The sequence below is a fragment of the Tenebrio molitor genome, chromosome 9 (assembly GCF_963966145.1).
Source record: "Tenebrio molitor chromosome 9, icTenMoli1.1, whole genome shotgun sequence".
In the NCBI taxonomy this organism is placed as follows: domain Eukaryota; kingdom Metazoa; phylum Arthropoda; class Insecta; order Coleoptera; family Tenebrionidae; genus Tenebrio; species Tenebrio molitor.
Genome location: NC_091054.1, coordinates 238,697 through 252,430, shown reverse-complemented (window position 1 = coordinate 252,430; position 13,734 = coordinate 238,697). Strand labels below are relative to the sequence as shown.

Below are 13,734 nucleotides of genomic sequence, written 5' to 3'. Positions count from 1 at the left end.
AACCAAAATTCAATCCAAATAAACAATGTGTTGCTCATTAAGCCAACTAAAACAACTTATCTGAAATGGTATTAGAGGTTATTGGACCCAAGTGTCTCATCAGGAAATGATTAAAGTTTATCCTCCAGGTTGATTGTTGAGCAATCATGGCAATAAGCTTTCAAATATTTGCGTCAAATCTAATGTCTGATTATGAAGTTTATCAAATTACTATCAAGGTGTAACATAACAAGTTCAAAGTGTTCAAAAAGAAAACAAATCAAAGCAAACAAATCTGCACAACTGTACGGTATAAAATCAGAAGTATTTTTAATTCAAATTTAAATTTCTTTGTTTTCCCTTTGGCATAAAAGATTATGTATTGAAATCGACAGAATCACGGTAATAATAATGATAAAACCTACAAACCAAACGGATAAATTATAATATTAAGGGCCACTTTATAGACAGAGAATTAAATATGTATTTATGTAATTATAATTAAATTTTAATGCGCGATTAACCCATGAATCCGGAACTTCGATTGGTTCAGTTAATCTCGCATTTGATTAACATTAACTTAATTTCGCTTCTATAAACGGGCCCTTGGTGAATAAAAACCAATTTGTTTCTAAGAAGGTTTTGAGGTCTCGCTTGAATTTATTTATGGTGCTGCTGACTTTGACACTGTCACAAATTTAGATCAACGAGTCTACTTTATGATGTTTTATAAACAGGCCGTTGCTAAGCCAACCTGCTAAAAATTTCTTCTACTCCATTTTTTATTTTATTTTCAATTAGCTCACTCACAAAGCGGTGAATGGTTAATGTACCTATTAAAACTAATGTTTTAACACTTTGACTGATATTGAAGACCCCATCAAAATCTGTTCTGTTGTTCTTGAGTTATAAGCGGACAAGTGATATATACAAAATTTGCCTCTCGTAATACATAATAATCGTATGTTAAGATAACGTTACACAACAAATATAACAACGAATAATGCAACATTGAGACAATATTTTTCAATTTTTAGTACTCGTAAAAATTCCTCCACAGAAATTGATTTAGGGCATCTTTTTAACTAGAACAACTCGAAATGCACAATACATTATACATAGTACATTGGGTAGATATCGCGCGTTCAAATCATAGATAGTTCAAATGAAATCCTGGGCTGAGTAGGCGTTGGAAAAATTAAACCGTTTAGAACAGTGTAAAGTTTGAATTTCCCGCCGTTTACCACGAATGACATTTGTTTAATCGGGACATAATTGAACATGTTTTCAGCAAAGGGTGTCCTTCGATATTTGCTTCGAGAATAGGGATCGTTGAGTTATTCTATTTTTAATGTAAAACATTGTAAAGAAAGAAAAAAAAAGAAAGATTTTTTGGCTCTAAATTTTAGATTAGCTGTTAACATGCTCCGATTAATCTACGCTATAAAAAAGCACAACAATTGACGGTTTCCAACGCCTTTCCAGCCCAGGATTTCATTTGAACCGTCGAAACGGTGGAAATTCGCATATCAAGAACACCTGCATTCTCGTCATGCAGAGACGGACTAATTTATATTCATTCTTCACATAACCTGTGTCGATGAGGTGAAGTGCAAGTGAAGTGTCCTATTTTTGTTGATCTTATGTTCAAGTGTTGTTTTTTTTTTCATACATAATAAGGATTTTAGCAAGTGAATATAGTGAAGAAGAATAGAAGAACGGTCCTTGCTGGGTATTAACAGTTTAACTAACCGAGTGTTATTAATTACTGTTATTGGCGAAATAGAGCTTTGAACTAACAAATTTAACAACAGGCGCCTATGTAAATACTATTGTAAATAACTACATACCTAATTATTGTATTGTAAGACAATTTTAAATAATTCATTACTAAATACATCTCTGTGTAAAGCGTGCCACAATGACGTCATGACTAGTATGTTGACATCGCTTCTCTTTGACTCGTTTTTATAACATTTTTTTCTCTCGTGATGAACTGATGACCATTTCGACGAATCTTATTATATCTACCCAATGTATAATAAGAGAGAATGTATCTGGAAAGAGAATTTTGACATACGTAGGAGTTTGAAATCTCTTTCTTTCATTTTGCTTCACTAGATACTATTTTTTTTAATGGTTTATTGTTACATCAATCCTTCTTATTTTAATAGAAATTTAACTGATGAGGATGACATTGCGGAAAGCTTGTTGGATTTTGAAACATTCTCAAAATTTAGTTTTTTGACATTTAATTCTTTGTAATCATTGCTTTGCGTTAACTCCATTTACTACTTTAGTGAGCAGATGATTGCAAAAAATACGAAAATGACTCTAGATCTGCACTTTTTGCCGACCATTTGCACCCCAACTCCTCACTTCTTTTTGTTCAAAACGTTTTCTCGACAAAATAACGAAAGCTCTCTTGAGATCTTCAGCGGTCTCGTAAGTCGTTCGTTTTAGTTCTTTTTTACTCTTCGTGTGCCTCGCTAAGATAAACACGGATTAACAGATCGAAGAAGAGTGAAGATTTTAACAAGCGATTTAGCCACCTTCTCGAGTTCATCATTTGCAGTTTTCCTCGTTTTCTCTTTTCTCAAGTTTGGCACTTTGTTGCAGACTTCCGGCCGCTCCGACGAGGTGATCGCCGCCGAGACCCTGGAGAACTACAAGAGGTGCAACAACTCGTTCATCCAGGGCATATTCCAAGCCCAGTACCGCTCCTCCTTGAGTTGTTCCCGCTGCCGCACCCAGTCCAACACCTTTGACCCCTTCCAGTGTATATCGGTCCAACTGCCCCAGTTCAGCAAGCAATCGATCTACGTAACGGTGAGCAATAAACCGACGACGCCGCCAATCGGCCACCACCACCGTCTCTCGTATATCTTCCAGGTTCTCTACACGTCGCAGCAACCCCGACAGGTCCAAATCGGGTTGAGCATGCCCTCGGGAGCCACCGTTTCGGAGCTGAGGGACATCCTCGAGTCGGACACGTCGATAGAACGTGCCAACATGCTCATCACCGAAATAGGGGAGGCGGGATTTTTGCGAACTTTCACGGACACGCAATCCGTCAATATTATAAGTGAGATCGATCCGATTTATTGCATCGAAGTTGCCCAGTTGAAGGACGTCGAAGAGGACACAACCAGTGCTTATATTTTGTTGTGTTGGATCAACGTCGCGGATGTCGGTGATGGATATCGACGGTTCGGTGAGTTCACACCGCCAAATCGAGAGATCCTAGACGAAATTCGAGTCGATTTCGGCCGAGGAGGGAAAATATTTGCCATAGATAGGATCTTGTTTATGACGAATTTGGTCTTTCCAACCGAGCGGAGGGTCTCGCTAAATTTCAGATCAACATGTTCAAAGCTAGCGTTCAGCTCTTTCCCATGTTGAACGAATAGTTAGCTAGCTCTACACTTCGTGTCTGTGCATTATTATCGTTGTAAAATACTGACGCTGCCTTATTTTATCCTTTGTTGGCGGCAAACACACAATTTAGAAATTTTGATTTTTGGAGGAAGACCTATACTTTTACACATATGCTTCAGATTTTCCCCATTAAATGTGTTCATTTATCTTAATTCATTTGCCATCCAGAAGCATTAAGAAAATATTCATATGTGGGTTAGAACGACCAACAGCAAAATATTATTCAACTATTTTGTATCTTCTTCCCGACATCTTTCGCGATTATTTGTATTTTTAAAATTTTTGTTTATTTTTTCTTCGTTACTCACCCCCTTGACCAGCACGAGCTAGACTTCACTTCATTGTCATGTTTATTGACATTGTTATTATCGTTATCATTACACGATACCCATAATGCCATACTGCTTAACTATTGATACTTAGAAGAGAATCGTTACGTGCACAGACAAATTGTGTTTTTAATTAATTCCATGTTTTTTAGATTGTCGGCCTTGTTTTTAATTATCTTTGTCAATATGTGTTTCACGTATCGTTCTTTAAAGATGTTTGTAGTGGTGTTTTATTTGTCATGTCCATAATGGTGTGGAATTTTTAAATATGTATATTGCAGTTTAAGTTTGAAATTAGCAACGGGGTAGAAACTGCAATAGCTAGCTTAGATCGTGACAAAGCAAAACAAAAAATTGTACAGTGCCATTTGAAAAAAAGAAGTTAATGTTCATCTGTCAAAAACTGGACGCAAGAATTTTTTAAATTTAGTTGGTATTGAAGTGTTTTCAAAATTATTTCATTTGATGTGTCATTTATTCAAATCGGATAAAAAATAAGCAAGATACAGCATCAAAGGTTTTTCGTCAGTCACCCGGTATAACCTCACTTTTATCATTTTATTGTAATTGAAATGGTTAATTTAGAGGAAAAAACAGGACAACTCTTATTGATTTTCACACCATTATTGTTTGTTCTCTGAATGTGACGTTTGACATTTATAATTTGACAGTCGTACGTTAACGGAAACTAAAGCAACCACCAGACCGCTTACCAATTTTTTTTAAACACACGTTACCTATTATTACGTAAGTGATGTGTGTGGTTTTCCGTGAAAAGATTTGTACACAGGTAGAACCGTTGTATATCAAATGCTTCCAGGTAACGCTTTGCGTCAGTCGGTTATTAATGTTTGAGTTGTATTTTTTCGTTGTTGTTATTATTTTTTTGATTACCGTAGGTGCCAATAAATTTTCTTTAAATGTGGTAGAAACCAGGATCAAATAGAAAATTAATCTCTTCGTTATTTACTCCGATTTTGAGTGGTCAATTATTTGTGTTCAGGTTAAAAATACATAATCCATAATATAAATAATAGATAATCTCTTTCCACGCGTGCGTTTTTATTTTACAGGGTTATTATAAATGATTGTAGTAAGTAGGCGTAAAAACTGAATGTAAAATTTATGGTTGCCGCTTCATATAAAAAACATCAAAATGATGTGAATAAGTGAGTACACGCCGTTCACACAAAGGAGTTAAATTGGGTGCAAAACAACTCAATATTTTAGAATTGGTCGCAAAACAACTCAATATTTTTGGATTCAATGGTTAATTAAAAGAAAAAAAATACTCATCACCGCACTTTTCACCTAAAAAATGACAGTGACAGCGACAAAAAGGGATTTCTTTTTTTCTGCCAACATAATTCAACAGGTGGTGGATTTTTGATTTTGAAACAGATTATACTTTTTATTATAATTGTTGTATTTTGTTATTACAGTAAGTTGTCGACATATTTTTAAAAGTTTTTAAATGAATCATTAAATATGATTTTTCTCGGTCTGTCTGACGTGGCTCGTTAATAATTGCACGAATGATACTTTTTAATCGTAACAAACAAGTCCACTGCATTTGTGATAAGATTAAGACTATTAAGTAAATAATTATTTTTTTAAAATAAGATGTGAAGAGTGTCTATCTCGCACATTGTTGTTTACAAATCTTAGATTAGACACTAGCTTGTAAATAAATAAAGATAATTGCGTAAATTATCAAATTCGATTTGGGCCAACAGATAACTAGTAATTTTTTTGATAAGGAAAATTGGCAACTTCTGGTTTCTTTACTTATTTCATTATTTCCTTAATTAACAGAATAGTACAATCTTCAATGAGCGTATAATGATTGATATTATTCAAGAGGATGAAAATTCCAACACGAGCCGTAAACGAGTGGTGGAATCATCCGAGTGATTTTTTTTTGGAAACTTGCCACACAATATTAAAAAGGATTTGCGTTTATATCCTTACCGCAGAACTTCTGTTCCGGCACAAAGATTTGTGATTGACCAAATAGCAGAATCAGTAGATGCCATGAAGAAGGTGTTTGACACATTCAATACCTTTTTTAAAAAATACCATAAATTTCTTCTAGTTTCATTCCGTAATTGGTGAGGATTAGTGAGGTTACGTTTAACTTTGACATATTTTGACACAATTCTGGGATTGCTGCTTCTGCCGGGCTAAAACATATGATATTATGAAGAACCTATGTCTCCGATTCGCATTTTGTTCCATATTACTTATTACTTATTTTAGAATGCAATATTGTTTGGAGCAAGAAAGAGTCAACATTGGATTTAATGTTCCTTTATGTAACCTCAGACACCCGAATTTGTTTCATGTTTACTGCCATAAACACAATTACTCCTACAATTCACCCTTGAATAGTGCCCTTCGCCTGGCCAACCTTTACTGTAACGAGTTAGACTTCTGTGGAGTCTCGACAAATAAGTTCAAGAGTGACTGTAGGAGACTTCTATGCAAGTGATGCATCTTGTTCCCACTTTTTGTTCTTGCTAATGCTCCATGTGTGTTTTCTTGTAATTGCTTTCTTGGCGTGAATAAACTATTAAATAATCAATACAGTTTTAGTATTTTCTAATTATGTTTTATTTAAAATAGATTGTCAATAAATTAAACTTTGCTGAAGAAAAAAAAAACTAGTTTTATGAGGTTATCCCCTTTTTGCAGGGAAATCTTCAATTCTTACGGAATTCGAAGAATGTTTTGAATTTTGAAGAAGGTTCTAAAATGTTTACTACTGTTCGGCATTTGGAGCAGACATGTTTTCGGAACTGTCCGGTACATTTCTGACCTAAATTTGTTTGTTTGTTAAAATTCCGCGTCGAAAGTGTACACGGCCAGTTTTAATTTATTCCATGTTTTACTAAATAATTACGCTAATAGCAGCATTACCATCATATTTTCCAGTTTAAATTGTTCCAAGATAACCGTTAAAACGATAATTGCTTATGTAATCATTATATGTATGTAATTTCCGAACGCATCGTGTTCCGAATTGACTACTGCACGACACATCTAAATAGGAATTTTTTGTTGTTAATTCACCCACCTTTTCGTAAATGCTGCGTGTTGAACCATTATTAATTACGATAACTAATTTCAAGGAACGTCCACGTACTTGACTTACTCAGCGACAATTTTTTTCGCAAAACTTAAAATATCATTTAATTACACTCGATTGCTTTAAAATAGTGACATTTAAGGTGCGTGATTTTTTTTTATTGTGAATTATGTATTTTACTTCACCGACAGGGTGTGAGACGTCGAACTGCAGAGACACACCCCTTGCGGCAGTTCTAAACATTTCTGTCAACTGAAAGTTCTCTTTATTTATGTCGACTGAAATCTTGCCTTCCTCGTGAGGACTTGATATATGTTTTTTTCGCTGAAGGAACAAAAGAAAGTTCTATTATCGATCGTTCGATTATAGGTCAATTACTCATAAAATATGGACAATTGACGCGGGGACCTCAGTTCTTACAATTACCATGTATAGTCCTACAGAAACTCTGACAGTAGTAGCATGCAATTTTAATCACTTTTGACAGATGACAGAGTAGCAGGACGTTTTAACGGCGATAAACATTTTCGATTGGATGAAAGCAAGCGCTCTGATTGGCTGAACACGCGGCTTCGCCTCGGTGGATTTCTTCCTGATCTAGATGTCTAGATATCTTCACTGATATCTTCATCTAGATCTAGTATTTGATCTTGTTCATTCTCTTCATCAGAGCTTCATCTAGGTGTATACTAATGAAAACAGGTAATTTTAAATGAAGTAACTCTCACACGTTAAAAAATGGGTTGTTGCTCACTATTACAAATTTAGATCAATGAACTCAATTTTAGGATGCCTTATAAATACTCTGCTCCAAATGCTTACTACGAAAATTTTGCGACTTTTTTTTATCTTCTTCGTTATTACTCGTTCCCCTTTCAAGATGGTGAATGGTTTGTATGTTGGAATTTAAGTTAAAGAAATACTTTAACAGTTGTGAAGAAGTCATCAAAATATATTCGGTAATTTTTTATTTATAAGCGGACGATGCATACATACAAAAGTACATAGAAATTTTGCTCTTTATGGTATACGTAAGAGATAATAAGAAGTTTGTTTTCTTAATGAATTGCAATGTAAAAAATATAATTTAGAAGCGCCAGTATGGGGCAATATATTCTTTATTTCAATACTTCACATTATGTGAAACCGGAAACATTTTGATTTTACTTATTAATATAATTAAGAATGTGGAAACATGGAGAAAGTTACACCAGATTTTTATAGTTTTGCTTATCATTACATTAATCGTCGTAAACTAAAGTTTATATTTTGTCAATATTTTTTATTTGTAATTCCGCAAAGTTAATGTGTTTGTTATTTTGGCAGTCATTAACACTTCATTTTACAAGAAGAATATACACTGTAGGGAAATTTGGACTGTTAAAACAAATAATTTTGACATGTCGATTGCTATAGCGATACAATATGGTCAACAAAAAATAGGTAAGGGGCGGCTGGTTTCTGACTTAAGGGAGTTAAAAGATGAAAAAATCGAAGGAATGAAAAAGTGTAGATTCAAAACTAGAAAGAATGACAAAAAGAAGAAATTATAATTCATGTATCACGTGACCTACAATATGATTAGGTATAAGAAAAGAGATGAGGTGCGACAATGGAAAATAAAACGTTTAACAACGTAGCTTCAATCATACTAACAAACGTAATAAAGAGCGGTTTTGTTGAAACTCCAATAAACAAAGTTGTTTATGGTAAACCTAGTCACCATTTTCTTTGTTTCCATTTTTTTTTGTTCGACGGTCAGAATTTGAGAATTTTTTCCTATAATTGAAATTTTTAAATAAACAATTGTCAGATTATATTATTGATTCAACGTTTCGTAATGCACTCAATCCACAAAAAAATTTTGTTTTGTATATTTGTCCTTATATCATCACCATATTCTCTTATAGGCAGCCCGTACACGATGCAAGTTTCCCGAGAGACATCGTACGAGGACCTGCAGAAGTTAATCTTGAAGGAGATGGCCCCGATCTTGCACGACGACATATTGACGTCTTCGCAACCTCGAGGGGTAAGCCGTCCGTATTTTCGTCGCACGTCTGTATCATTTCCTTTTTCTTTTAATTGTCCAGGTGTTTAAGATTCGCATCTCCGATCCCGCCTGCAACGACAACGAACCGCCCTGTTATCTAGAACCCGACCTCGAGCACCCCCTGTTCATGGAAGCCGTCGACCAAGCACTGGCCCTCTGCAGCGAAGAGGGCGGTCCGGCTCACGTCAAGCTCGTCATGGAATTCACTTCCGGTGCCAAATCTGCCATAATCGCCGACGACGGCGACCTCGTTGAGGAACATTCTTCCGTGAAGCAGCTGAAGGCGCAAGCCTTGCAAGGGGGCGCTCCTCTCACGCTCGAGGAGTGCCTGAGGGACTACACCGAGGCGGAAACGCTGACGGACGCGTGGAGGTGTCCTCACTGTCAGCAGTACCAGCCGGTGGTGAAGACGTTGGACATGTGGTCGTTGCCGGACATTCTGGTGGTGCACTTCAAGAGGTTTAGGCAGTAAGTTTACGCCTCTTGGTACAAAGTGTTCGAAAGGATGTGGATGGAGATCTTTGTGACAGTTGAATTCGCTCGTTTCAGGCAAACCTTGAGGGGCTGCAACAGCGCGAAGCTTACCACGATGGTGGACTTCCCCGTGTACAACCTGGACATGACGCCCCATCTGGCGAACAAGGGCAGCACAACGATGAACGGCGACGACAGCCAAGTAATAATGACCAACGGGTGGAGTCCGTTCAAGCGGGCCAGGAAGCAATCGAACGCCAACGACAACCTGTACGACCTGTACGGCATCTGTTATCACCATGGCAGCGACATAGAGACTGGCCACTACACGGCCGCCTGCAAGAACCCCTACGACAACCAGTGGTACCTCTACGACGACGCCAAAGTCAGCAATCTGAGCAAGCAAACCGACGACATCAGCGCGCTCCTGGTCAACAACAGCGCGTACATCCTCTTCTATCAAAGACGAAACGGCCTCTACGTGGGCTCCAGCTCGAACACCAGCAGCGCGGCCAGCACCAGCTCGGTGGGGTCGAGCACCGACCACTGGGTGTCGAGGATGCCGAAGTTCATGCCGCCGAAAAATCTCAAGACGATCGAGACCAAACAGCAGCCGAACAACACGGAGAACGTGGCGGAGGAGAATAAGGAAAACAACGAGGAGATGCTGAAGGCGAGCGAAGAGGTGGCGCTGCGCAACTCGCAGAACACTTTGCACAGCAGCAACACCAACGTGAGGAAGTCGCTCGAGAATAAATCGACCAACACGGCCAACGAGGCGGATACTCAGCCTGAACAGCAACAGCTCTACACCACCAGCATTTACATAAACTCGTGCGGGGACGTGGACATTTCAACGAAGGGGGTGTCGCACGACGACGTCAACGTGGCTGTGACGGAGCCCGAGGTGAGGAAGGTGTACACAACGACAGCAGCTGTTCATAGGTACTCGGACAACGACAACGTCTTCAGAACTCGTCTGAATTGGGTACGTGGAGCCGACTAATCCAGACGCTCTTAATCATTGAGGTTATGTTGCAGATGTCGCCGCAACCAGCTCGGAAACTGAACCAATCCCAGCAGTCCGTTTAAGTGTTATCATTTTAAAAAAGCTCACCTTGTATTTTTGTAAATATTACATAAGCACTAAATAGTAACGTAGTTTTTTGAAGTTGCCTTTCAGCAATACCTAAACGATTTTGTTGTTAAGTGGGTTTTAATTTTTGTCACTAGTTTTGTTTATAAGATATTTAAGAGATTTGTTTTATTTTTTAATATTTTATTTCCACCTAAGAAATATTTATTTTTGTGAAACAGGGAAGCATATTTATTGCCGCCGATGTTTTTGTTAGTAAGTGGTGATATTAATTGAGTTTTTTTTTTTAATAATTCCCATGTTATTAATTCAGTAATTGTTAATTGTGAAAATTTTTTTCTACTATTCATCCAATAGTTTATTCTACTGTAACCGTCAGATAGTCTTACCGACAATAATTTTAGTTTCTTTTATCATCCGGATGGCTTTGTTTTGTTGTTTGTTAAAATTGCTAGTCATGATCATGAAATACCAAATATAAAGAGTATTTCCATATATTCTTAGATTTGTAAGGATTAATAGTAGAAGTCGGTATTGTAACATGTAACGTGCCTTAAATTGGAATAAACATTATTACCCTTTGTTTACATCACCTGGTTAATAAATTTTCAAAACCGTTTGCTTTTATTCAATCCCGCTGTGTCCTCGCCACCCCTTATACGCAAGTGTCGAGTGTGTTGCATACCTCATTAAACTCGACCAGCGCCACCTACCCCGATTCTTCTTTAGTCTGTTGTGAGGACCAGAAGTGGGTGGGTGCATGTTGTTACGGCTGGATTTGAGTGGATTATTACTTTACCTTAAGGTAATTTTGCGATAATTATCACTTTATCTGATCCACGAACCCTCCTTTAGTACCGAACCGCAAAAATCGGGCGCCCTTCCATTTACCCCAACCCGAATCAGCGCCCTTACAACCTTCCGTAAATGATTCATCTTGTATGACTCAAAACGAGAAAGGCGAGAAAACGTAAAAAAGGGGTTGTTCCAGATCGCTCTGTCGTCTTATTTGCGGTCGAATCGCCCCAGCGAGGGTAAAACAATTGCACGTTCAGTTGGGCCGCCGCTGCCGTCCGTCCGGCCCTTTTATTATAATTTATTGATTTTAACAGTGTTATCAGTGTTGTGTGTTGTCCGTGTTCTTGCACGCACGCCACTCCGTAAAAGTTAATTGTTGCGTACAAATGGGACGACGCTTTTGTGGTAGCGAAGGCGGCCGCGGAAAATGACAGGAGTGACACGGCCCGCTAGATTGAAGATGTCGCTAATCCGGCACAGGGCCGTACCGCCCCCGGTGACCCACCCTCCGAGCTGTTTTTTGGACAGGAGGACTGCGAAACGTCGATAACACGAACCCCAGGCCCGGATTCGCGCTCGGAGGCGACCCACTCTCAAATCACCTTTATTTATAAATATGGGATAATCAAGCTGCACCTAGAGGTGGTTCGTCGTTAATATTTCAATTTAATGACATAATAACCTCGCGGGACTTATCCTTAATGCATTTTTAACACGCAGAAGATTATCGGGTGTTTGGCTCGATTGACGCGTTTTTAATTCAAGCAGTCAGTTGTTGTCCTCGTTCGTGTTGCGGCGAAGGAGTGATAACTGCAGTCTCTAGGAATGAAATTGATTGCCCCCTTGCAGGCTTCACACGAAGATCCTTTTACCAAGTCTGCGAACTAGATCAGGAAGTTGGGGACAACAACCGGTTCGCATCTGGGTTGAAAAATCTGCAACAGGACCAAAATCGGTAGAACCTCGAGGTCACGTTTGGGGATTGTTAGCGTTGCCACAGCTACCACAATAAAGGAATAAAGTGGTAGGAGCACTAGGAGCACGAGAAAGTGATTCCAAATTTAAGTAAACATCGATGACTCTAACACGGACGCGCTTTGTTTGCACAGCCTACTCAGTTTCTCGAATTTTGTCGAGGAAATTAGTTTGAGTTGGATGTTTTGGGAGATTACCCCAATTCCGTCTGTTTGACTTCTCCATTGATTTCGTTTCTCCAATGTATTTGTCAAAAAATATCCTTCAGGTGAAATTTTTGTCTCGTCGTGTTGTCGCATCCTCTCGCCTTAACCCCCTCAACTTTAAACTTGAACTAACACAAAGATAAACAGTGTTTAAGGCCGTAAACGTCTTGTTTGAGCCCCGCCACTGGGGGCGGCAATAATTAAGATTATTTTACTCCGGCATAAATTAGAAACTTCATCTGTCCCACTCACAATTTTCCTGGAGATTTTTCCGGTCAGGGAAAAGCTCGTTTCCCTTTTCGATATTCCGTTGAATTTAATCGCGATCATGATTCGATTTGGCCCAACGTCAACGGCTCTTTATGTATATGGAGTGGGAAAACTTGGAAGTTGTCGATTAAGCAACGAAAACTGAGGGTTGCTTGTTGGGTTTTCGCCTTCACACCTAATCCGTCACGAGCAGGGCCGGATTGGGATCGAAGAAATCTCGTTTTGTTTGTAGTCGAGAAGAGTGAAACTTATTATTCGGGTGGGTCCACCAGGAATTTGTCCTGGAGAAGGATACGCGTCGAACAATTCGATTGTTTGGAGTCGAGGTCCTGGGGGTGTTCGCAGACGGTCGAAAGGAGCAAGCGGGGCCAGGTCCTGGAAGCGCGAGTCGGCTGTTGGGGGAATGTTTACAGGAAGTGGATTTACATCAGTAATGAGCGACACGTTAATAATCCCATTAGTAATCCGAAGGAGTCCTGAAGCAGGATGGGACAGTGTTTGTGAACGTTTCAATTACGAGCACATCTCGGTTCGCCGTTGTAATTTGGAACGAAGGTCAGCAAATGACCCATCAATGCAGATTGATCGTGTAACGGCTCCCAAGGTGTGGACCCATAAGTCTAAATTTAAATTGGTGCAGCACGATCCGGAGTCAAGGCCGCGCTTTTAGCTAAAGACGACGAAAGATGGGATCGTTATCGTTCACTCGGAGAATGAACACTCAGAATTGCAAATGTCGGAAGAAAATGTTTGCTCAGACTAGCTGATAAGTGATAGATAACCTATGACGTGCACGGATCGGACTTTTGGTGGTAATTAAAGTCTGTTCACCTAAGTTGTGAAAGACCAGCCACCAACCAACCACAATAATTATAATTCACCAACTGGTTTTTAATAATGTAGTAAGCCTGACTGTGTTTGCTGTCATCGTTTCGGAGGTTGTTCTATTTTTCATGCGCTCCATTTCCTCGAGTTTGTACAGAAGTAGTTGTCGTGACGTGAGACGTCCAACGGGCTAATCACATATC

General features: G+C 38.7%; 2 protein-coding genes across 4 annotated transcripts in view; both read left to right on the top strand.

The window, feature by feature from the left end:
* The window catches only part of Usp15-31 (Ubiquitin specific protease 15/31), a 36,028-nt gene extending 24,954 nt beyond the window's left edge, over positions 1-11,074 (top strand). For both annotated transcript variants that reach the window (XM_069057470.1, XM_069057471.1), the window contains 6 exons: positions 2,599-2,808; positions 2,872-3,193; positions 8,745-8,866; positions 8,928-9,355; positions 9,437-10,349; positions 10,403-11,074. In XM_069057470.1, coding sequence (XP_068913571.1) covers positions 2,599-2,808; positions 2,872-3,193; positions 8,745-8,866; positions 8,928-9,355; positions 9,437-10,349; positions 10,403-10,453 — 2,046 coding nt within the window. In that variant the 3' untranslated portion in view covers positions 10,454-11,074. The remainder of the gene's footprint in view (positions 1-2,598; positions 2,809-2,871; positions 3,194-8,744; positions 8,867-8,927; positions 9,356-9,436; positions 10,350-10,402) is intronic.
* Positions 11,075-11,123: 49 nt separating this feature from the next.
* Positions 11,124-13,734, top strand: part of tty (tweety) — a 53,436-nt gene continuing 50,825 nt past the window's right edge. For both annotated transcript variants that reach the window (XM_069059268.1, XM_069059267.1), the window contains exon 1: positions 11,124-11,262. The gene's annotated coding sequence lies outside the window, so the exon portion shown is untranslated. The remainder of the gene's footprint in view (positions 11,263-13,734) is intronic.